The sequence below is a fragment of the Octopus sinensis genome, linkage group LG14 (assembly GCF_006345805.1).
Source record: "Octopus sinensis linkage group LG14, ASM634580v1, whole genome shotgun sequence".
NCBI classification, from domain to species: domain Eukaryota; kingdom Metazoa; phylum Mollusca; class Cephalopoda; order Octopoda; family Octopodidae; genus Octopus; species Octopus sinensis.
Window position 1 is genome coordinate 49,073,227 of NC_043010.1, and position 27,163 is coordinate 49,100,389.

The window sequence follows — 27,163 nt, forward strand, 5'->3', positions numbered from 1 at the left end:
ACTGGGGTCTGTGTAAATTGACTTAACTCCACCTCTGAAATTGCTGGCCTTGTGCCAGAATTTGAAACTCTTTACTCTTTTACTTGTTTCAGTCATTTGACTGCGGCCATGCTGGAGCACCGCCTTTAGTCGAGCAAATCGACCCCGGGACTTATTCTTTGTAAACCCAGTACTTATTCTATCAGTCTCTTTTGCCGAACCGCTAAGTGACGGGGACGTAAACACACCAGCATCGGTTGTCAAGCAATGCTAGGGGGGCAAACACAGACACACAAATACACATACATATATATATACATATACGACAGGCTTCTTTCAGTTTCCGTCTACCAAATCCACTTGCCCAAGATGCCACGCAGTGGGACTGAACCCGGAATCATGTGGCTGGTTAGCAAGCTACTTACTACACAGCCACTCCTATTATTTTGAAGAGGCTGAGTGTCATTTTGATGAGTATTTGGCTGCTATTTTTAGCGACATCAACAAGTAAGTAGAGGTTATTTACGTTGGTTCGTTCGTACAGATTTTACTTTCCAATTAAGCACATCAGCCTCGAAACATTCGTTCAAAACTCTCAAACCCGTTTTGGAATAAGCAGAAATCTTTAAGAAACGGGAGAGTTTTTTCGGTCGACACCGTTTGAAAAACGTGAACAGTTTGTGTTGAGGGAAATTAAAATCCTTCAGCAAAATCATATCAACAAGTATAGAAGATTGTTCATCGTAGTGGGATGAAATACTCGTTTCCTTGACATAACATGACAGTAAGTTTAAACAAGTTTCGGACGTCTGTATATATATATTTTTTAATTCGTTTTTTTGTAGTTTTCTCATTTTCATTTCCATTGCTGTTTTCTCTTATAGTTTCATTTTATTTTTATTTTGTCTGTCAACACCTTCAAGTTAAAAGTGAAGTTTAGTTATTTTTTTAAAGACTTGTTAAATAAGAAAACGTTGTTGCGAGCTGCTCTATCGATCGACACAGCTAGAAATAGTAGCCAAAATCTCTCTCAAATTAATACTCGTGTTTACAAAAAGGAATGACGACACATTTGGTTAACGATCCGACTTCCTGAAATAATGATGATGATTTCAAATTTTGACAGAAAGCCAGCAGTCACGTGGGACGGGGTAAGTCGATTACATTTGGCGGCAGTACTCAACGGGTACTTGTTTTGTTGGTCCTGAAAGGATGAAAAGCAAACTTGACATCGGTGGGATTTGAACTCAGAATGTAAAGGGTCGGAGCAGATACCGCCAAGAAATTTTTCTGACGCTCTAAACGATGCTGAATCGCATTAAATCATATGTCTGTTTATTCGTTATTTGTAAATAAATATATTTTCGTGTGTTCATATCAAAACGTGCTGAAGTAGAACTCAGTATCAACACATTATCATTCATTGGCATTATGTCGCCACTAGAACTGAACAGTTATTCATACCTCTAAGTTAGATAAGATATGTGGCAGTTGTCAACTAAGAAAGTAGTTCACTTAACTGTGTTTACTCTTCCTTACGAAGACTGGTCTAGTGAATTATATAAACATAATTTGTCTTTTTACCACATAAGCCCCGAGATCTAAGTTTTAAAATATTTAAAGAAACATTGGCAACCGAAACATTTATTGTAGGTCAGCTCAAACAGTTGGCCCGATTAATCACTATAACAAAAAACGGCCAATTTACTCGTCGAGGCCTTGCTGTTATAAAACAAAGATGTCGCGACTGATGTCATTACTCGAAACAAGTTTATTTTTTTCAAAGTGAAAATGCTTTCTTTAGATGGGCGCAAGGCAAAACAGGCACTGGTGACTTTTCGGGATTCAAAATTGTTTTCCTTTTGGTTGGGTTTGTTATTGGAAACTACTCCTGATAATTTTAATTACTTTTTTACATTTCGTAGGCGAACTGTGACTGTAAACATGCCTTTTTGAGGAAGTAACAGTGACAATAAAAACAAAGACTACTGTTATATTAATTAAATTACATGTTTAATTAGTAGACTGATGTGATTGCTGAAGCAGTATTTCTTCCGGCTCTTCGCGTTCCGAGTTCAAATCCCACTGTGGCCTACTCGGATGGTAGACTTAATTTGTCACCAGGTTTAACACCCTGTCCTGTTATTAAGTGCTTCTGGCATAACTACAGGTTTCTGCCCCCCCCCCCCTGACGTTGAATGATCATAACTTTCAGAAAAATGGATATTTTTTAATGAAATTGGATCTTTTCGGTTTGAACGGCAGTTTTTTTCTAGCTGTGTCATATGAAATTGTCACCCATAATTATGACCCTAGTATCGATCTATTGTATTTCAATCTGTTTCAGGGTTAGGGGTGGGGGGGAAGGGTATCTTTCTTTTCTTCAGAAATGTAAATAAACCCAATCTGTTTCTTAAACGAAGGACATATTCATACGGCACAGAATGTTTTCACCTCAATAGACGTCATTGATTGGTTGAAATTGCAGAAATTGAAGAAAAAAACAACAAATATCTTACAAACTATAGAATTTTCTTAATAAAGCCAAGAGAAAAGGTGTTTTATAAACACATTCCACCAGTATACGAAGTTTAAAAGTGTTTAGTTATCGTGGAAATTATATTAAAAAAACTGCCGTTCAAACCATTAAATTTTCTACGAATACGTGTTATAACATGTAGATTCCGAATATACAAAACTTTGGGGGCGGAGAGTGTTTTAGGAGGGGTAGGGTGGGGAATTTCGAAAAAATTCACCCCCTCTATCTAATTTGCTGACTTTGTGCCAAAAATTTGAAATCACTACAATAGAGCTGAAATTACATATGCCCACAAAGACAAAATGCTTAGCGAATAGTAAAATTTGCTTAAGCTGATAGTGCTCCAGCATGGCCTTAGCTGTAATGGCTAATACAAAGTAAAGAAAAGAATATTTCAGTAGCAAAATTTTACCAGAAAAGAGCTTTCTTTCTCATTTTAATAATCACTACTCTCTCATTTCATTTTCACAGAATCCTGAAGGTGTTGGTACACTGCATGAGTGTTATATTCCCATTTGTTATTGTTATTAGTGAGATATAGTGCCATTTCAGTGTTCTTTGTGGAATTTGTGTTCATTTAGTTCCTGAGTTCAACTGCCAAAGATCATATTTGTGTTTCATTTTTGCGGGTCAATAAAAGACAAAATCAGTTGAGGACCAGGGTTGGTTTTGTAGAGTACGACCTGTTCCCTAAAATATGCAGGCTCCCTGATTATTTCATTATTTTGTATTACTGAACATATATCACATACCCTGGAGACAGCAACAAAGTAAACCTTATATGTATGTATATGTGTGTGTATGTGTCTGTGTATAAAGAATAGTGGGGGTTTAGTTCACTTGTGATCTAAATGAGTAGGTACGCTGAGTAAGTGCTATAGCTGGTTGACCGTTAGGTTCCAAGATCACAGCTAAGGCTGGATCTATGGATCCTTACCAAGGTTTTGTTACAGCAAAATCAAAAACCAAGGCAGAACGACTATCTCAAGTCATTTAGAATAATTTAATTAGGTGAATTTGAAGTCTTACAGCCGTTTCTGCGATAACCCAAGTGGTAGGTTAACATGTCCACACACTGGGTTTTCTTTCATCAGAGACAAGGTATGAATATTTTAGACAGGGAACATTTACAGTTTACGAGGAATAAAATTCACAGTTTATAAGGAATAAAATAGAAGAATAAAGAGTAAAGGTAGTTAGAAGAATATAGGCAGGAGAATAATGTTAACAACTCATCTTTTTCCAGAGGATATAGATGTTGGTCAATACCACCTGGATTTACCTGGGATTTTAACTAAGGACCTGTATCTTCATGGAAGTACTGACCAGCAATTTCTTAAAAACTGTAAATTTTATTCCTTGTAAACTGTAAATGTTTCCTGTCTAAAATATTAATACCTTGTCTCTGATGAAGGAATATCCAGTGCATGGACATGCTAACCTACCACTTGGGTTATTGTAGAAACAGTTGTAAGACTTCAAATTCACCTTACGCTAATTAAATTATTTTAAATGACCTGAGATATTCATTCTGCCTTGGTTTTTCATATGTGTGTGTGTGTATGTATATATATATATATATATATATAAATATATAGGTGTGTGTGGTGAGGGCACATGGCTTACTGATCAAGGTGTTGGACTCATGATCATAAGATTGTGGTTTCAATTCCTGGACTGGGCGACATGTGTTCTTGAGCAAAACACTTCATTTCACATTGGTCCAGTCCACTCAGCTGGCAAAAATGAATAATCTTGCATCATACCGGTGTCCCATCCTGTTTAGGAATATATACGCCATGGAAATAGGGGAAACCAACCTTATGAGAAGGAACTTTACTATATATTTATGAACTTAAAAAAATCTTGTCAGAATGTGTGACATCAGAATTATAAAAGTCTTTATGCATTGCCAATTCCTGATGGAAACAGAAGCATAGGAAGACCATGGCTTAGGTACAAAGATAAGCTTAAAACTAACCTGAAAGTGGCAAAAATTCCTATAGAAATATTTGAAAAAGCTGCATTGAATCCAATGAGTGGAGGTTGACTTGCTATAATCCCATGAAGATCTGTGAATTGGGTTGTCTAGATCTTCAAGAATTGAAAGAAAAAGACAAAGTCTCAAACTAACATGCCAGCTACATGGTATAACAGTTGTTTCTTTTGTTCAGTCTTAGACTTTGTCTTCAAATCATTGGCTGGATTAACCCTTTGGCATTTAATCTGGCCATATCTGGCCAAAATATTCTGCCTCTTATATGGTCAAACTGACTAGATCCAACATCCTACGTATACTCTACAATGTCATTCTAAAACTAAACAAGCGCATTATCAAAATCTTGAAGCCACAAGATAATGCATGATAATTTTTTTTTTTTAATGTGAATAAGCTTTGCATTTGGTAGGATAACCTGAATACTAAAGGATTAAAGTCACATAAGAGACCTGAACAATAGAGTTAAAAATAAAAATATTCCTTGATCCTCATATGTTGAAATCAACAAGAAAATCCATTATGTACATAAAAGATCATAGGTAATTGCCACCTTCAAGAATAGAAAACAATGTCTGTTAATATTTGAATCTCTTCTGGGTCATGACCATTGAGCAGCAAAATGATTTGTGTGGATGTAATACTGTACTATCGGTTCATAAATCTTGAGTTCAAATCAACCATCGTGGAAAGCAGATGTAAATATGATGATGATGATATATTAGGGTACCAGAAAGTAATGTCATATTTCCAAGTAAATAGCAACTGAAGAGGATCTACGTTAAAGTATTGGGGACTTATCGTGGTGGTTTAATAAACTTTGCTCTGCTATGCAAAATCATCTCAAGCGAATTGGGAAAATATACAGAGAAAGGAATGAGTGCCTCATGAGCTCCTGCCTAAGCATAAAGCATTGCATTAAACAATTTGCGAATCAGGAATGAAAAAGTATGACTTCTTAATTAAATTGTAACAAGTGATGAGAAATGGATAGTCTATGCTAACAGTAATTGTAAGAAGCAGTGGTGAAAATCCAGTTTCAACACCCAAACCAGACCTTCACCCAAAGAAGATCTTGCTTGTATTTGATGAAATACCATAGGTCTTGACCACTTCTAATTATTGGAACAAATGAAAAGAATCATTGCAGAACTTTATTGTTAACAACTTGAATGTGTCAATCAAGTTTTGCTTGAAAATCATCCAGTTCTTGTCAACAGAAATGGAGTCATCCTGCAACATGATATCACTATGTAATAATTTTTTGTCCTTGGGTAGCAAATGTGGTTTCTTATTTGCTTACCCCTAGAACAGTGGTTTTCAACCAGGGTTCTGCCAGTACAGTCCAGGGGTTCCGCAAGAAGTTACAAAACTGCTAAAATTGGCAGTAATTTTTAATTCTCCTGTGCAGATATGTGTGCATAAGACTATTAAATTATTGCACAGGGGTTCCCCGATCCAGTGGAATGTTTCCTTGGGGTTCCGCTCCAGCAAAAAGTTTGCAAAACACTGCCCTAGAAAGTAAGAGAAATGGCTAATATTTCCTTTGAAATTTGCTTTTGTTACATTTATTCAAACCCCAAAGAATCCCTCTCAACACATGGCTATGATGCTTCCTAACTAATCATGCTCATGATCAGAGATGCACTTATTGTCAGCCACCAAGGGACATGCTAAAGTAGTTAAGGTCAAACAACTGACAAGCAAATCTGTCGTATTGAGCAGAATATTTGCTGTAATGATATTTCTGCTTCAGCAACTCAGCGCCGAATCTGTCTGAAATGTAATGGAAAAAAGATCAGTTTCAAAACATTGATGGCCAGATCACAAAAGCAAGGTTTAAAGGGAACTGTAGTGATTTCCTTTGATTTATAGAAAGAAGCAAATAGGAAATAGCACTTGCTGACCAAAGACAAAAGAAACTAAAATTTTGTTAACACAGTGTAATGCAAGGCTACATTCAGAGAAGATAATCCAAGAAAAGATAAATTCACGAGGCTGAGAATTTCTATCTTACTCTCCATATTCACCAGAATTAGTGCCATCAGTTGATCACCTGAACACTTTATCAGTGAGAAAACATTGGACAAAGCAAGGACAATGTTGAAACAGCACTCCAAACATTTTTCTCTTCTAAAGAACCTGATTGGGTTTTTTTTTTCTTTTTGGCCCAAGAAATTAGGAAACTGGCTTCAAGGTGGGTAAGTGTTATTGTTAATGACGACAATTATATTTTGAATAAATAAATATTTTTACAATATGTTTTATGCTGATTTGAACCCATTACACAAAATGTGAATTACTTTTCAATACCCCTAATATATATATATGTGTATATATATATATATATATATATATATATATATATATATATATATATATATATATATATATGTATATCATGTGACCGAGCAGGCCATCAGATGTTACTACACATCACTGGTCACAATGCGCTTCACATTGTTTTACCTTTCACTGATGCCACCCCGCTGGCTAAGCGAGCAGGCCAACAGAAGAAAGTTATGCTGAAAGAGTACAGCAGGGATCACCACCATCCCCTGCCGGAGCCTTGTAGAGCTTTAGGTGTTTTCGCTCAATAAATACTCATAACACCTGGTCTGGGTATCGAAACCGCGAGTCCATTGCCCTAACCACTGGGCCATTGCGCCTCTACACACACACACACACACACACACACATACACACATATATACATATATATATATATATATCGTGTGCACATGTGTGCATGTATATATGTATGTTTGTTTTCATTTTCATTTATGATAGAAACATTAAGCTGATGGGTTGCTCTATACTGTTGTAGAGTACAAATTTATCATTCTTATACAAGAATGTTGTAGACAGTCTGACAGTTTCTTAGCTGGCCAAAATTTTGGATCCACTGTCAACAACATTCTTGTTTAAGAATAATAAATGTGTGTGTGTGTATTTGTACTTACATATGAATGAACAAATGAATGGACACGAGGCTGGACAGATGGCATGCTTCTGCACAGTTCCTGTCTACCAAATTCCATTCACAAAGTGTTTGGTTATCTGAGGCCTAAGATGCTAAACATCTTGACCACATAACCATACCGATTACTTTTGTTGTTGTTTCTTCATCTTAATTGCATGTGACCAACAGGCATTGAACTCTAATATAGAAAGACACTAGTGGATCTTTTCGGTTTGAACGGCAGTTTTTCTAGTGGTGTCATATGAAATTGTCACCCATAATTATGACCCTAGTATTGATCTATTGCATTTCAATCTCTTTTAGGGTTAGGGTTAAGGGTGGGGGGGAAGGGTATCTTTTTTTCTTCAGAAATGTAAATTAAACCCAATCTGTTTCCTAAACGAGGGACTTATTCATACGGCACAGAATGTTGTTTACCTCAATGGACGTCAGTGATTGGTTGAAATTGCAGAAATTGAAGAAAAAAAAACAACAAATATCTTACAAACTATAGAATTTTCTCAATAAAGCCAAGAGAAAAAGATGTTTTATAAACACATTCTACAAGTATATGAAGTTTAAAATTTTTTAGTTACCTAGAAATTATGTTAAAAACTGCCGTTCAAACCGAAAAGATCCACACTAGCTCCTTAATCAGAAAAATAATCCACTTCAAATACTGAAGATAATTGCATGTATATTGTATGTTGTTTTGCTTTTATTTTATTTGAATTCATTTTATTTTATTTTTATTTTCTTTCTTGTCAGGGCGTAAAATGTTCCCTGCATGGCTGTTGTATTGAGGCCTACCTTGGTGACATCACTAAAGTGAAATGTGATGCTATTGTATGTGCAAGTGATAGTAGAGTTGCATTAAATGCAGGTCTTTTGGGTGAAATAAAAAAAGCAGGCGGTTCACCGATATTAGAAGAAATTGACCGTAAACTGAAAAGGCTTCCTGGCAAAAATATCAAACCAGGGCGGGTTCTGGTGACAGGTGCTGGTAAAATGCGTTGCGAATTTGTCATGTATATCAATGGGCCTGCAATATCAAGTGGAGACGAGACTATTGAATCTGCAATAATGACATGTTTGAAAGAAGCTGAAGCCATGAAGTTAGAATCCATTGCCTTTCCTGCCCTTGGTTCTGGTTAGTATATATATATATGTATATGCATATATACATATATATTAATATAATATTTTTGGACTTTGTTTTGTCCATTTCTTTCACATTGTCATTGGTTGGACAAGTATAGAAATATTTATTCCTATCAGATAAACATACTACCACCACCCAAACCCTAGCAGTGCACCTACGTCTCTGTATCTTACCCACCAAACACTACACTAACCACTTTCTCTTCTGACTCATAACTGCATTTCCCTGGAACATCCTCCCTCTCTTTTCACCTTACCAGCTTTCTCCGGTATCAACCCATGGAAAAGTTCAAGCTAAACTTGAATGGCATCTGAGAGTGTCTTGCAAAAGGTCATTGTCATCATTTTCCAATTAAAATAAATATATAAATAAACTATTAAAGTGTTTGTTTAGGACAGTGGTTCTTGACCAGGGTCCTTATGACCTTTGGGGGTCCATATTAGATTTTGTTAAAATTTATGTGCAATAAAATTGGTTACACTTCTACAATATACAATTTTTTTTATACAATTCCTAATAATATTCAATTATGAAAATATGGGACTTTTTTGAACATCAAATGTTTTTTAAGGTTTAGTTGGAGTCCATAAGCAATAAATGGTTGAGAACCACTGGTTTAAGATATGTTCAGCATTAGGGTATAAATGATGCTTCTAAACTAGCCAGCTTCTTCATTTCTACAGATGACTGTAATCTCAGTTCTGCCAGTAGAGTCACTAGTGATGCAAAGAGTAATACATTTGACAGAGAAATCTGGATGCTAAAGAAATAAAATGTTAGTTTGAAATCAAACTGCTTTCTGTGTGGCTTTTCAATGTCACCATCATTATTGTATCATTTTATCTATTACCTTTTAGGGATGCTTTTATCTTGGCAGTATAAACCACCAAGCTAAGATCAATATCTAGTTAGTTCAACACACCACTATCTAGTTATTCTCTGGTCTGCTTGTTAAGTAAGTGACATAAAGAATGATTCAGGGTTTATAGGTTATGAAGTGAAAGCTCTGAAAACATACTCTAGAAACAAAACATTACATGAAGCATAGATGCAATGAAGTGTTAGAATGGGAAGAGACAACCTAAGGCGGTGATCTGGCAGAATCGTTAGCACGCCAGGTGAAATGCTTTGCAGTATTTTGTCTGCTGCTACGTTCTGAATTCAAATTCCGCTGAGGTTGACTTTGTCTTTCATCCTTTCGAGGTCGATAAATTAAATACCAGTTACACACTGGGGTCGATGTAATCGACTTAATCCCTTTGTCCTTGTTTGTCCCTTCTATGTTTAGCCCCTTGTGGGCAATAAAGAAATAAGAATGGGTAAGGACAACCTTTTTCAAGAAGCAGGCCAGATGAGACATGGTTCGTCATTAGGCAGGCTGCACTACTACAAAAAAAATTCAAGGTTCTTTTTCATTAGTATGCCTTTCGGAAAAGTCCCATGAGCCACAGATTGCCCATGTCTATATTAGAGCAGGCACTCGTACACTTTCACATCAGATTTAACAGTTTTACTTTTTGTTTAACACTCAGTCGAACAAGTGTTGGTGCTATGAAAATAAATGGCCGGTACACTCTGTAATGTAGTTGGTGTTAGGAAGGGCATCCTAACAGCTATAGAAACCAAGTCAAGACAGACACTGGAGCAAGATGAGGGATTCTTATCTGTCAGATCTTGTTGGACCCTCCAACCCATGCTAGCATGGAAAGTAGATGTAAAATAAGGCGAAGGATGATGGTGGTGATGGCAATGACAACTTAATTTTGCTTTTTTACACTTCCACAGCTTACTCTTATTTTTCACTTTATAACTTGCCTTCATTACATAGTCTCTGTAGTTGCCCATCCTGTTAGAAATAGCAACAAAATATCTTCAACAAATGGTAAATATCAAGTCACTTCATTCTACTACCACCACTGCCTTTCTTTTTCTTTTTTTAGTAATTTACTTTAATTTCCCATTCGTGTTTGACCATTTCCTCAGACATATTCCAAGGTGAGCCAGCACTTGAGTACCACAAATAAAGTAGGCTAAAATTTGTAGTGCTTATAGTTTGGTACAAATGTCACAGTCTGAATTTGTGATATATAATTGGAGTCTATGTCTGGGAGCCTTCTTCATCTTCAGTATTTTTCTTACTCTAACATTATTTTACTTCAAAGATTGTATTTTCTTCTTGTTATTGTATGTGGGTACCAAGCTGGAGTTAAAATGTAAAAAAAGAAATTGTTTTAGTGTAAAAAGAAATGTTTCAAAGTTTTAGATGTAGTGCAAAAGTGTAGTTGTGGCCAAGAGGTCAGCTGTTTATATCCTATCATGAGTACTCTTGTAGCCAAGACACTTTAACTTTGATGGTCAGGTTCAACTGGCTATCAGTAAATGCTATAGAGCAGGGTAACTCACTGCTGTAAGCACCAGCAGTTGTAAATTTAACAAACATTTTGTTAGTTTGCAGTGCTAAGTTAATGCTTAGTTGAAGGCCTGGGAAAGCCAATCTGAAACTACTTAACTGTAATACTGTTATGAAGACTGGCCAACCATGGTTATGGGATTAACTACATGCTTCATTTATATTTATATATCTGTATATCATCATCATCATTTAACCCTTTTGTTACCAACCCGGCTGAAACCGACTCTGGCTTTGTAGTACAAATGTCTTGTTTGCATAAATTTTGAATTAAAATCTTCCCCCAAACCTTAGTCACAATTTATGTTCCTATCACTAGCTTAATGATAACTAAGTTATTTTACTAAATTCTTTGTTACATCTAAAATAATTGAAAGAAACACAGATCATCTCAAAATAAATAATTGAAAGAAACACAGAGCATCTCAAAATAAATATGGCATGAGTTGGATGGTTTGGCAAGAGCTGGCAAGCCTGAAAACTGTGCCAAGCTCCACTTTCTTTTGGCATGTTTTTTATAGCTGGATGTCCTTCCTAATGCCAACCACTTCACAGAGTAGACTGGGTGCTTTCCATGTGGCACCTGCACTGATGAGGTCTGTTTTGGCATGGGTTTCATGGCTGGACATCCTTCCTAATGCCAACCATTTTACAGAGTATACTGGGTGCTTTTAACATTGCACCAGCACCATTGTGGTCTTTTTGACTGGATGCCCTTCTTAATGCCAACCACTTTACAGAGCGGACTGAGAGCTTTTTATGTGGCAGCAGGCACCAGCCTACAAAATCTCCAATATATTACAATGAACAGTGTGGCTGGACAGAAAAAAACGAAAGCAGGATAGTTACAGCTGAAACACCTTTCATGTCATGGCCAACTTCATCTAAGCTAAAGAGCAAACAAGTATCTACAAGTAGGCTGTGTATGCAATTTTAGACATGTGTTGTTGAGAAGTTTGCTTTTAAACCACACCATCCTAGTCCCTGTTCCACAACATGGCACCTCAGGCAAGCATTGTTCACTACAATTCCAATATATTATTAGATAATAAATCATATGGTATACACCTTACTGGTAAAGCATGTTCACTTTCAAAGTGCTTGTTGGGTATTTGGTTAATGAGAAAGACAGAAGACGGAAGGTATGAGAATGTTTATTAATCACCACAATTGTTTCGCTCTATCTAGCATTGATCCCCCATGCGTGGTGTACTGAACAACTAGTTTAGGAGCATCTGTTGAAAAAAGTATTAAAAATACTTTTTTGCTGTATTATATATTTGTTTCTTTTTGCATCTGATATTTATTATTATTGATCTTCTATAATGTGGAGGCACATGGTCTAGTGGTTAGAGCAGTGGTCGAGGGATCACAGGTTTGAATCTCAGACCGGGCGATGTGTGTGTTTATGAGTGAAAACACCTAAGCTCTACACAGCTCTGGCAGAAGGTAATGGTGAACTTCTGCTGACTCTTTCACCACAACTTTCTCTCACTCTTTCCTCCTGCATCATGCAACAGACTGGCGTCCTGTCCAAGTGGGGAACCTATATGCCAAGGAAACCGGGAAACCGGCCCTTCTATAATAATGAAGCTGTATCCCTTAATTTGCTTCTTTTGTCTACACATACCAAGAAGAAAACTAACAGAGCAGATATTATTTTAATGAGAGACATCTTATAATCATCTGAAGAGACACATCAACACTGACAGATACTCCTAATTAGTTGTTTAGTATCCCACCCATGAGATATTGATGCTAGATGGGTCGAAACAATTGTGATCAATAAACATTCTTGTATCTTCCATCTCTCTCTCATTAATCAAATATCTATATTCATAAATGGCAATTTGTGGCTGTGTGTGTTTGTGAATTTGTTACTTTAACTCCTCAGAGACTGAACTTGATGAAACTTGACACGTGTGGGGGGCTTATGCCCATCTGGTCACTTATGCATTTGGAATTTCAAAAAAAATCGATAATTTTTAATCAGCATCGATTTTTCAAAAATCAATAGCACATTTCAATGCAAATTCTCATATGAATGTTATTTTCTGCCTTAACTTTTAAAGTTTGCAACCAATTTTCTTGAAATATTATACACAGATGGAATATGTGCTCAGGCTGGGTTGAGACAAATAAATTTTTACCTAGGCCACTCAAGCAAAGCATAAGATGATTTTTGATTAGCTATCTAATTCACGAAATTTGGCCTAAATTGTTGTGGGTTTAAAATGTTCATCAATTATTTCAGCATTCTCAGGTTGCTGTAACATGTATAATATGTTTAATAAAATCATAACTGATCTTCCCATATTTTCTTAACACCTGCACTTAAAATTGTCGGTTCTAACTGTTGCAATTGATATTTGATTTTCATGATCAGTGGAACTATACCCATGAATCACAGTTGTCAAACTAAATGCTTTTTCTCTAAATAAATTTCTGTTTAATTTTCAAACTTTTATGTTAGTATTTTTATCATAGCACTCCTTTACAATTCCCTTCTTGATGTTTCCATTGATTATATATTTGCAGCTTTCCACTCATCTGACCAAACAATTGTCATTTTCCATTTCCACACATATTTAATTGTATTATTGTTTTGTGAATGAATTTACTTATGCCTTCTATTATCTGTTCCTATGTCTTGATTTCATTTTTCATCTGAGAGAAATTAGGCATTGTAATGGGTACCGGGAATATCCCTGCTCCCAGGTACCCCAGCTAGTTTATTATATATACATATATATAAATATACACACACACACATGAGGGGGTACTGAAAAGTTCCTGGCTTTAAAGGTATCATGAAAGGCCTGGTTGGAAGCCCAAACTTCTGAGTTCTTTTATAGGGCTTAGAAGAACTGAAGGACCACTGCAGTAAGTGTGTGAATCTGACAGGGGAATATGTTTAATAAAATCATAATTAACTGATCTTCCCATATTTTCTTTTGCCCAAAACCAGGAATTTTTCAGCAACCCCTTGTATATATATATATATATATATATTTATATATTTATAAAAATGAAGTTTGAAAATGCCACTATATAAGATAAAGTTTCTGGGTATTGACCCGTCATCAGTGCACAACAATCACCGGTTTTCGGTGATATATATATATATATATATATATATTTAGATATGTATATATATTTACATATTTATTTATATATATGTATATATATATATATATATATATATATTTATTTGAGTGGCTGTGTGGTAAGTAGCTTGCCTTATCAACCACATGGTTCCGGGTTCAGTCCCACTGCATGACACCTTGGGCAAGTGTCTTCAACTATAGCCCTGGGCTGACCAAAGCCTTTTGAATGGATTTGGTAGACGGAAACTGAAAGAAGCCCATCATATATATGTATATATATATATCTGTGTGTCTGTGCCCCCCCCCCCACATCACTTGAGAACCAATGCTAGTGTGTTTACGTCCCCGTAACTTAGCGGTTCGGCAAAAGAGACCGATAGAATAAGCGCTAGGCTTACAAAGAATAAGTCCTGAGGGCGATTTGCTCAACTAAAAGCGGTGCTCCAGCATGGCCGCAGTCAAATGACTGAAACAAGTAAAAGAGTATGTATATAATGTATGTCAATATTATCTAACTCTACACTATATTTCAACCATTTCGATCTCCGTTTGTCATCGGGTGTTTTCGTTCATAAATGTGTGACTCAGAATGAATTCAAGCAAGAAACCTATATTTCTAAACTATATGTGTGACCACCACCTTATTCTCTAAACCACTGGTGCGTGTATTACATACCTATCCATGATTATGACATCTGGTGACAGTGAGAAATGCAAAGTATTCATATGTATTTAATATTTAAAAAAAAAAATAGGACACATTCATCTTTAACCATTTCATTTCCATATTTCTACTGAAATATACAACCTGTGCTTCAATTAATTTTTAAGTTAATTAAGAATTTAGCACAATAATTTTGTCATTATTAAGCTGTTGCTTGGAACTTAAATTAGCATAAAATTTTGATGGAAGATTTGAATTTAGATCACTTTAAAACAAGATGCTTGTGTCCTAAAACCAGGGGCATTTCTGTGGGTTGGTAACAAAAGGGTTTTAAAGTGAAATTAATCTGAAAAAATAATAATTTTTTTTCAAAATTGCTTCTTTTTTCAGGGCTGTTGGGAATCCCTTATGATACATGTGTTCAACAGTATGTTAATGCCATAATAAACTGGCCCACTTCTCTACCAAAAACCATTCATTTTGTTCTCTTCGATGACGATATGTTCAATAAAATAAAAGATTCTTTCAAAGCTAATTTCAGCAAGTGGCACCCATCGACTGCGGATTCAACATCAAATGCAAATACTGAAGAGAAAAGGTAAACTTATACCATCACCAGTTTATATACTCTTATTTGTCCAACACGAAAGGTGTAGTTGTGTGGTAAGGAGTTTGCTTCCCAAGCACATGGTTTTGGTTTCAGTCCCACTGTATTGTACCTTGGGTAGGTGTCTTCTACTATCGCGTTGGGCTGACAAAAGCCTTGTACGGGTAGAGAAGTAAATGCAGAGATATTCAAGTTAGACATGTCAATTTATAAAGTCTAATTTGCTTATCCCATCATTTACTTTATATATAATATATATAGATAGATAGAAATGGCAAGACAACAAAAGAATGAAAGCCACCTCGATATATTATGTAAATAGAGGAATTTATCTGTAAATATAATATGTGACAATTATATTTACAGACTTATATATATATATATATATGTGGAGGCACATGGCCTAGTGGTTAGAGCAGTGGATTCGGGATCGCGGGTTCGAATCTCAGACCGTGCAATATGTGTGTTTATGAGCGAAACACCTAAGCTCCATGCGGTTCTGGCAGAAGGTAACGACGAACTTCTGCTGACTCTTTCACCACAACTTTCTCTCAAGCTTTCCTCCTGCATCTTGCAGCTCACCTGCAACATACCAGCGTCCTGTACAGGTGGGGAACCTATACGCCAAGGAAACTGGCCCTTTGAGCCAGGCATGGCTCGAGAAGGAACACACATTTATATATATATATATAGTGAGAATTTACAAAAAAACAAAAGACGAGTGTGTAAACAACAAACACATGTATTAGTTTAATGCTCAGGAAGTGAGAAAGTCTTTTACGATTCGAGCCTATGCTCCTCAACAGAAAGGAACACAGAAATAAACCGGGAGAGAAAATAGAAAAGGTTTAGTGGCTAGCAATCTATCATGGTGAATGCTGGACAGAGGGATCACATAGGAGGAAGGGGAGATAATAAAGTAGTGGTGATCCCAAAACAAAGGTGTGTATGTGAGAGCATGTACGTGCATGTGGAAGGGTGCTGGTGACCTTGATGTCTGGATGATGGTCAGGGTGGGGTGGGATAATGAGGGAGGTGGTGACGATGAAGGGAGAAGGTAGGAAGTAGGTGTGAGAAGAGGAGGGGGAGTTAAACCCATGTGGCACAAAGGAGCTAAGAGAAGATTAATCCCTGTTCACAGCAAAGACGGGAGTTTGGATGGCCCCTGTGCAAGGACAATCTGAACGCAGACAGGTGTTGTAAAGGATGACTTTTTTCTTAGAGCAGAAATGGCACGAGACCGGAGTGTTGTTGCTGAGTCTGATGTCTTGGAGGTGTTCTGCGAACCGGTCAGCCAAGCGGTGTCCTATTTGACTGATGTACAGAGAGAGCAGGAGATGCAGTAGATAATGTTGCTAGCAGTGTAGGTGAAGGAATCAGTGATATGATAGGGTTGATGATGGGTGTCTGTGAGGAGGGTGGTGTTGGAGAGGTAAGGGCAAGTGTGGCAGCGTGGGTGGGAGCAGGGGAACGAGCTGGGTTAGGGAAGAAGCTGTGGACCAAGAAGTTTCGTAGTTTGTGGGCTTGTTTGAAGGAGGGGAAGGATTGGACTGTAGTCGCCAGAAGGCTCAGAGAATGGTGCATTGGAGAGGCAGGGTGGTAGGTGAGGGGTGATGGCGGTGGAAGAGAGCTGATGCACAGCCCACGAAACATGCTCTGGCAAGGGTGGTGTGAATAGTGGTGAGGGGATATCCACGTAGGATGCAGTGAGCCATGAGTTGAGACTGAGTCTCAAAGTATATATATATAAGAGGGGGTACTGAAAAGTGCTCAGCTTTGGGTAGAAGAAAATACAGGAGGATTAATTATGATTTTATTCAACATATTCTCCTCTCAGGTTGACACACTGCAGCAGTCCTTCAGTTTTTCTGTATCCTGTAAAAGAATTCAGAATGTTCAGCTTCCAACCAGGTCTTTTCAGCACCCTCTTGTGTGTATGCATGATACTGTGTCCTTGCCTTGGCAACAAAAATGAAGTGTGTGTTACAAAGTTATCTTCCCAACCACATGGTTTCTGGTTCAGTCCTACAGCATGGCACTTTAAGAAAGTGTCTTCTACTGTAGCCCTGGGCCAGCCAAAAATCTTGTGAATGGACTTGGTAAACAAAAACTGAAAGAACCCTGTCATATGTATGTACATATATATTTGATGTGTGTGTGGATGTACCTCTATATGTCTGTACATACATATATATAAATACATACACATGCATTTATTTATATGTACATATATATATATATATATATATAAAATATATATATAAAAGACTTTTTCTATTCCTGAGCGCTATACTAATACATTTGTTTGTTTGTACACCACCTGCCTTCGTCTTTTGTTTATTTTCGTAAACTTTCCCTTTATATATATATATATATATATATATATATATACACACACACATATTTAGAGAAAGAGACATACAGAGAATGTATGTATACTCATACACTGTTGTCTGGTGGATTAAATCAGTAATGTTTATCTGATGAAGTCCTCAATATTTCTGTGATTTTTTTAATGTAAATCAGATATAAATTTAAATGTCAACAAATGTGATATCACTAGAAACAAGCCCATATTATGTAAAATATGTAGGGAAATGATGTTTTTCATGTCTTTCTGATTTCTTGTGCTTCCAATTTTTTCATTTCAAACAACATATCCCTTTAGCATTTAAACTGACCAGATCCTGCCCCGATATTATACTTGTTTTATGTTGAAATAGGGGCCATATTCAGCCACTCACAGCTGTCCTGTGATGTCATACTAAAGATAAATAAGCCCACCTTTGAACTCCCAATGCGAAAAGATAATGCGTTAGCAATTCTAAACGTTGTGAATAAATAAGCATTACATTAGACAGAGTAATCTGAATGCTAAAGGGATATATATATATATATATATGTCTTTATTCATTTATTCGTTAGCCGAAAAAAGAAGTCCAGTGGGAAATCAAGTCACAGAAACCAGCCTGAGAAACATGGAAGAGGTGCGTCATATATGAACGATACATCAGACGTGGACAGTGCATCAGATGTAGAGGGCACATCAGATGTGGAAGATGCTTCAGAAGCGAAAGGTGCATCTGGAGGACAGAATGGAGATTGTCCGATCTGCCTGTGCCCAATTACTGATGCTAAAACTTTGTCCCTTTGCGGACATGTATTCTGTCAGCAGTGCATTGACCATAGTTTCTCTGCGATTGGTCAATATTGTCCGATATGTCTAAAAGTCTACGGAGTGATTACAGGCAATCAGCCATCTTCTTCGATGACGGTTCAAGACTCATTTAGTCATTTACCTGGTTTTGAAAATTCTCATTCATACCAGATATCATACCACATTCCCGGCGGAGTACAAGGTGTAAGTAATTCTATTTTTCGGCTTTTCTTTCTTCTTATTTTTTTAAAAATTGAAGTGATGACAGAAACGTTTGTAGCACCGAATTGAAGTGATGACAGAAACGTTTAAAGGTGGCGAGCTGGCAGAAATGTTAGCACACCGGGTGAAATGCTTAGCAGTATTTCGTCTGCCACTATGTTCTGAGTTCAAATTCCACCAAGGTCGACTTTGCCTTTCATCCTTTTGGGGTCGATAAATTAAGTACCAGTTACGCACTGGGTTGATATAATTGAATTAATCCGTTTGTCTGTCCTTGTTTGTCCCCTCTGTTTATCGCCCCTTATGGGCAATAAAGAAATAAACGTTTATAGCTCACAGTAGGACACTATTTCTGCTCTTTTTTCAACATGGCTGTTGCAATATAAAATGCACCCAATACACTCTGTAAAGTGGTTGGCTTTGAGAAGGGCATCCAGCCATGGAAACCATGCCTAAACAGACCTGATGTGGCCCCTGGCCTTGCCACTTCCTGTCAGGCTGTCCAACCCATGCCAGCATGGAAAACGAATGTTAAATGATGATGATGTTAATATTACTATTCAAGAGTTGTATGAGGTATCAATGATGAGGTGGCTCAAATACCATTTCATTCATGCAATTAGACTTAATTCAATTGTTGTTTTGCCTCACATAGTTTCAAATTGAGTAAACCTATGATCAAAGACATTCCAGCCGTGATCATGTCATCTTTTTTTTTTTCTCAGTTATGTTGTAGATGGTCACCACAAGGTCATGTCTTTGTCATTGTGTGGTGGCTTATGTCCCTTAACCCTTCTGTTGCCAACCCGGCTGAAACCGGCTCTGGCTCTTTAGTATAAATGTCTTGTTTTCATAAGTTTTGAATTCAAATTTTCCACCAAATCTTAGTTAAAATTTATGTTCCTAACACTAGCTTAATGATAACGAAGTTAATTTACTAAATTCTTTGTTATATATAAAATAATTGAAAGAAACACAGAGCATCTCAAAATACAGTAATGAAAGGGTTAATGCTCCTGGTAGGGCCTCAAATGCTCTTAGACAGGTCAAAAGATTGAGGCCTCATTAATATGGGACACCTCTTCCAAGATTAATGACTTGTAGGGACACCGTATTTTGTTACACAACCATGATGTACTACAAAGTATATTAAATGGTTTTTGAGTCAGTACTGTGTTCTGTATTAGCAGTGCTGTTAAATCACTTTTTAAGGTTATCTGTAAAGATAACGTTGATAAGTGCTTCTTCCAAGAAGTGAAAATAGGTTTGCATGCATAGGGCTCAACACCCCCACTTATATATAAAAAAAACAAAACAAAAAAAAAACGGTTTATAGAAGAATTGATGACAATTTAAAAGCAGGAACACCTAGCAGAGGAAGACTCTTCTTCAGGTAAACATATGTCAGGCCCTAACCTTGAATCTGCAAGGGAGGTGGAAAAAGAGGGTGCCCTAAAAATAGGTGGATGTTGGATAATGAAACAGAGCTGTGAAAGTAGGGATCCAACTAGAGTGAAACAGAAAGACAACATAAAGTTGAAAACAGTTGAGAAAAGTTGTTTGTGGTTTATACTTCATAGGTAACAAAAGACTTCAGTAAGTCTGTTATAGACGAGACTGCATTATCCAAGGCATTCTTGCTCTTTATTTTTTAATTTTTTTAAAGATGACCAAGTAGGATTTGATGTTATTTTTCTAACAGGTTTGAGTGTCTATGACGAGCCTTTCTCATTAACTTCAGACTTGTTTTATTTACACATTTTTATTGCAATTTGTGAACCAGGATTAGTTATAGGTGTCCAACAAGCCAGTCACTGGTTCACTGCATTTCTGATGATGCGGATAAGAAGGGATTGTCTCTAACCCAGGTAGAGCAAACATCACAAGGGATTTCATTCAAGAGTCCCAGCTTATTGCATTTCTTGATAATTTATGCATCACCAAAGGATATATATATATATACACACACACATATGACAGGCTTTTAGGCTTTCACATTATTTTCTTCCAAATTCCACTCCCAAAAGTAGCCATCAGTCTGGGGCAGTGAGAGACTTGCCCTGGCTGTTGTGCTGTGGGTTTAAACTTAGAGCTACATATTTTCAAAATAAACTGCTCAACCACACGGCCATACCTGCATCCGTGACTTACCCAATGGCAAATAGTTGTGACTTAACATTTCTTAAGATGTTCAGATAGGTAGGCAGGCTTCTGCAATAGCAAAAAAAGGAAGAAGCTTGATGTGAAATCCAAGTCACAGAAATCATCCCCCAAATATGAAAATGCTCTACCTGCACTTCTTTGAGTCTCAGTTCTACAACTAGCACTGTTCCTGGAAGACAAACTCTAGATTGTCCAGTTTACCTATGCCCATTAGTAAAGCTAAAATTTTACCCCAATTTAGACATATTCTACCTGTTGTACATAGATAATAATTTGTGAAGAAATAAATCTTTCTTCTATGTAGGCTACTAATCTGTTACACAAAACTTTTTCCTCCATCATAAGGAACTTCATCTCTGCTCCGTGAGCCAACACAAGTATTTATGAATACGACAGTGTTGTTACTTACTTTCCTGAATTACATTGCACTACCAATGTTATTTACTTGGAACTAGGTGAAGCAATGAGGGAGCTTTACTCAGTTGCTCAACCTGCTAGAAATAGCAGCCATATATCCTTTAAATTACATCCTAATGTCTTAAGTTAGGGAAGAACCCATTAGATAGTATAGTCCTGCTGGGATGATCACTCATCTAAAACATCTTTGAGCAGAGGTCTATTTGGTTTGAGTAAATCCAATTGTGTGGAGTTAAACAATAACTACGAAATGTTGTTATACATATTTTAAAATTACATGTGATCTAATGTAAATTATTCAAACATATTGTACAGTATAATTTCTAATTTATCTTTCTAAAACTCTTTTTTATGAACTGATATTGTTTATTAAGAATTGCTTTCTTTTTTGTTCCAAAGAAAAACCACCCAAATCCTGGTAAAAGTTACTATGGAACAGATCGAACAGCTTACCTTCCAAAAACTGAACAAGGTACCACAGTTTTAAAAATGCTTCAGTTAGCCTTCAGTAGACGGCTGATATTTACAGTGGGAAAATCTCGAACCACGAACATGGAAAATATGGTTACATGGAATGACATTCATCACAAAACTAGCCGTATTGGAGGTCCCAGTGGGTAAATAACATTTAAATTATTTAAATCCTTTATTTGCCTTATACTACTCACCAGCTCAGTAAATAAATTTAAAATTATACCAAAAACTCGAAAACAGCATTATGAGGGGTTGCTGGAAAGTTCCTGGCTTTGGGTAAAAGAAAATATAGTGTGAAATTGAAATCTTCAATAATAATAGAATATTGAAAATAATGTTTTGATAAAAATGTATTAAAATTGGGATTTATAAAAACTTTTTAGACAGTGTAGACTTAAATAATTGCTTTTAGTGAAAGTTGCATGCTTCAAACTAAATAATAAGCAGCTTTCTTTACTATAGTGTAGAACAGGCATCACCAAACCTTTTTCACAGCAGGCCAGATAATTGAGAGAATGATGAGCACAATACAGTGAATACACAAAAAATATAGACATAACATATTTATTTACCAAAAATTATCAAAGAAGGCGACGTTAGCAATAAGATAATTATATCACACCCAATGCACACATATCTGAATCTCACAAACTAAACAGCAAAAAAGGTTAAAGAGATTTGTGAAACTGGTGTTTAGGTTTTAAGATATCATCAGTATTTGCTTTAGAATTGCTGCAGCCAACCAAGAGAATTGCTTTCAAATGTTCATTAGTCAACTTCATTCGATGTGCTGACTTCACAAACATCAGTTTTGAAAATGTTTGCTTGCAGGCATAAATTGTTCAAAACACTGATGCCATACCAGAGGCAAATGAACTCTCATTGCAGGTACTTACAGAAAAGGTACAGTGCAGCGATGGGCTGGATGGACTGACCTCGCAAACTGTAGTTTGGTAGCCCTGCTATAGAAGATGGGATGATACACGATTGTGAAAGAAAATTGAATTCAAGGGAATTAATTCTGTTTGTCACTAAGAAACATGTTGGCTACTTACATTAGTAAGGAATAGCAAGTAGAATAACTTTTTCTCTTTTTACAATTAAATGATTCAGTTGTGGTCATCAAAGTATTAAGAGAATTACTGATGACAGTAAAAGCTCATGGATAATATGTATCTTAATTTTTTGGCCTAAATTGTCTCCAAAAATTTATACCACCACATATAACATCTAATGTTATACTGCTGCTACATAATAATATATAATAAAATATTGTTTTTTAATATTCCATTTTATATAAAATATATGGATAAAATGTTATTACAAAAACATAGATTAATCTATATTTTTGTTACTTTTCATTTATCTTGCTCGCTTACATTCTGGTGTTTGCTAAATTTTCTTGAGAACATTTCTTAGTGGTAAGACCATAGCAGATCTACTTCTAGCATAAGAGTTGTCCACAGAGTAGTCATCCCTCTCATATGTATATATATATATATATGTATATAATTTAGAGATAAAAATTTATTAAACTCTTAATTCAATAAAGAAAGATGTTATTCACACCATATAGAAAACATATATTATAAAAAAACCTTATTTTAAAAATCAATAAAATACAATAAATAGTAAGTAGTAGTAAAAAGACTACGCACGTTTCATGGCTATATTTTCAAATAGTTATTGTACTTTATTGATTTAAAATAAGGTTTTTTTTTATAGTATATGTTTTCTATATGGTGTGAATAACATCTTTCTTTATTGAATTGTTTAATAGTTTTTTTTCTCTAAATTATATACATATACATACGTATACACACATATATATATAATATTAATAATAGTAATAATAAGTAACAGCAAAAGAATAAGACTTCGATATTAGAGAAATAGAGGATTATTTAACCCTTTTGTTACTGTATTTATTTTGAGATGCTCTGTGTTTCTTTCAATTACTTTAAATATAACAAAGAATTTAGTAAAATAACTTAGTTATCATTCAGCTAGTGTTAGGAACATAAATTGTGGCTTAGGTTTATTGGAAGATTTTAATTCAAATTTTATGAAAACAAGACGTTTGTACTCAGAGCCAGAGCCAGTTTCAGCCGGGTTGGTATCAAAAGGGTTAAATATGTTATAATTTAGAACAAACAGTAAAAGGTTGTCATTATAGAACTTGGAGTTTCAAATGTCAGAGTGAAGAGTTATGATACACATATATATACATATGTAGAGAGAGAGAGAGAGATGTATATAATATCAGATAGGTGGCATCTTTGATATCTTTTACTTGTTTCAGTTATTGGTTAGTAGTCATGTTGGGATACTTACTGCATTGAAGGGCTTAGTCAAACTTATTTGACTCTTTTGTGTTCTTGAGCAAAACGCTTTACTTCATGTTGCTCCAGTCCACTCAGATGTAAATGGGTAACCCTATGATGGAATAGGGTTCTGATCAAGGGGAACGTTGACCTCGTCTAGCTATTAGAGTGGCATCATTTGAAAGCTGAAACAAGGCAAAGTGCATTGTGACCAGTGATGTATGACAACATTCAGTAGTCTGGTTGATCATGTGATATGTATTAGGCAGTGGTAGCGATTTTCTTCACTACTTCAGGGAGTGACGAGCCTGCCTGACACAAGTCTCGGGCTCAGCTGGCTCCGGCGGACAGTACTCGGTATGGGCCCCTATCCAGGGTTACAGAAAAGAGACAACCTTCAAAGAAATCTGGAGTAGAGCCCTGCAGAGGGTTTAGTGTTCGAATCGACACTCTTCCTGCAGCTCCTACAACCAAGCTGGTGCCAAATGTAATGCTCTGCACTCCTTTGGACTACGTCAGCAAGGTCGAGAGAGGAATCCTGACGATTGGGCTACTCAGGATTTTCTTACATCTAGCCCAGGCCTGCGCAAACCTGGAGAGGACATGAAATGTAAAAACCAGACTGGATTAGTTTATGCGCAACTCCATTGTCTCCCGAGACAAAAGGATGCCAACAATATATTAATAATGGTAATAATACCTTATTTAATTTTATATTGTACTGGCTCACATTATGTTTCTTTTTGAATGTTGTGGGGACATTCAAATGAAAGAACGCACACAGTGTAATGTGATGAGTATTTCAAAAATAGATGATTTGCAGTAAGTCTGGCTGACGAGCTTTAAGTATAATCATACAAAAGGCAAAATAAGTTGATCCCAGAATATCTGTATTCCTTACTTCTATAGTTCATACAAGGTAAGCTTGTTTCTGTTATATTTGTTGCATTCACCTTGTGTATTTTAATAGCAAGAAATTTGTGGTTTTGGATCAATAGCTCTACTATAGCAAGTAGTTTTCTGATACCCTAATAAATGTGTTTACGATATATATATATATATACGTATATATGGAAAACAAAAGTCAAGATAGAAAATGCTAAAATAATTTTATAAAAAACATTTCAGTACCGGTTTCGGTCATTGAGACTTTTTCAACTGTAACAATTAAATAATTAAATTTAGAAAAATTAAAAGAAAAGTTTTTTTAAAAGAATATTTGTAGTGTTCAAATACAAGTGGCATTTTCTTTTAATTTTTCTAAATTTAATTATTTAATTGTTACAGTTGAAAAAGTCTCAAATGACTGAAACCGGCACTGAAATGTTTTTTTATAAAATTATTTTAGCATTTTCTATCTTGATTTTTTCTTCCATATATATCAACTCGTGTGTTCCTTTTCCTCCTAATAAATATAAATATATATACATATCTATTATATAAAATCCGTTCTGTCTGTCTGCCTGTGTGTGTGTGTTCTAGGATGTCAGGCATCCGATTGCACTCAAATTTGATATGTAGATACTGATGGTATCAGGGCGTGTATAAGTCTTGAAAAAATTACAAAGATCGATTCCAGGTAAGAATGCGATCGATAAAGCCATGGGAACGTGTATTTGTATGTGCAAGTACATCAGCTGTTGCAATCGATACTACACGTAAATGAGAAAAATGCATGTGCAGTTTGCGCAAAAAAAGCCAGCTGGCTTGAAATAATGCCACAAAATGGGATGGTCGGACAAGCTGTTTTGAGAAAATTTGGTTTAAATGTTTGACAACTCGGCACCGTCCATTGGACGGGGAGGGGGCACATTTTGCTCATATATATATATATATATATATAAAGTTATATACAATGCATTTTATTGTGCTTTGTTATGCACATGGTCTCCCCGTCCATGGAAAAATTGTCTTGCATGAAACCAGGCTGTGGTGCGAAAAATGGTTGTGGATCGCTGCTTAGAATAACAGAGACAAAATAAAATTTCTGTTTTCTATTCTTAAATATTTTTTCATCATCATATAGGCACAAGAGTGGCTGTGTAGTAAGAAGCTTGCTTTTCAACCACATGGCCCCAGATTCAGTCCCACTGCATGGCACCTTGAGCAAGTATCTTTACTATAGCCTCGGGCCGACCAAAGCCTTGTGAGTGGATTTGTTAGTAGGAAACTGAAAGGAGCCCATTGTATATATATATATAAATATATATATGTGTGTGTGTGTCTTTGTATTATGTCTCCCATCACCACTTGACAGCCGGTGTTGGTGTGTTTATGTCCTCATAACCTAGCTAAAAGAGACCAATAGAATAAGTACTAGACTTTAAAAAAAATAAATCCTGGGATTACTTTGTTCTACTAAAACTCAAGGCGATGCTCCAGCATGGCCACAGTCAAATGACTGAAACAAGTAAAAGAATAAAGACATTTTTTCTTCTTTTTTTTCCTAGATTTGGTTACCCAGATGATGATTATTTGAACAGAGTGACCAGTGAGTTAAGCGCTAAAGGTATCACCCCAGAAGATGTTGCAGACAAGAGAGTAAAATCAAAGATCAACATCACTTGAGTTTTATTTTTCATTGAATTCATTTATGGGCCTCAAGGAGGATGCATAAGAGCATTATATTGCAAAAAGTTGAATTTTATTATTTTATTTTGAAAACAAAATTCTATCTGTTGATTTTTATGACTACTTTCTGCATTTGAAATAAAAGATTTTTTTCTTGTTTGTTGTTGTTGATATTTTTTTCATATTACAATTGTTTCTTCAGGCATAGGAGTGGCTGTGTGGTGAGTAGCATGCTTACCAACCACATGGTTCCGGGTTCAGTTCCACTGCGTGGCACCTTGGGCAAGTGTCTTCTATAACCTCAGGCTGACCAAAACATTTGACAGAGAAACTTAAATGCTGAAGGGTCAATGGTAGGGTTCGTTTTATGACAAGCAGTGTCTTCCAAAGTCTGCTGCTAGAAAAGTCA

At 36.0% G+C, this 27,163-nt stretch overlaps 1 protein-coding gene and 1 long non-coding RNA gene across 2 annotated transcripts; one reads left to right on the forward strand and one right to left on the reverse strand.

The window, feature by feature from the left end:
• LOC118765998 lies at positions 1 to 2,866 on the reverse strand. Its single transcript, XR_005001911.1, has 3 exons — positions 2,736 to 2,866; positions 174 to 178; positions 1 to 21 (listed from the first exon to the last, which is right to left on the reverse strand). It is a non-coding gene; the product is annotated as an uncharacterized LOC118765998 (long non-coding RNA).
• LOC115219133 (E3 ubiquitin-protein ligase DTX3L) lies at positions 610 to 26,913 on the forward strand. The gene is made up of 7 exons (XM_036509005.1): positions 610 to 763; positions 8,245 to 8,626; positions 15,210 to 15,417; positions 18,352 to 18,787; positions 21,785 to 22,002; positions 26,634 to 26,749; positions 26,786 to 26,913. Coding segments are annotated over exons 1-7 (1,368 nt in total). The 5' UTR covers positions 610 to 757; the 3' UTR covers positions 26,788 to 26,913.
• The last annotated feature ends 250 nt before the right edge of the window (positions 26,914 to 27,163 follow it).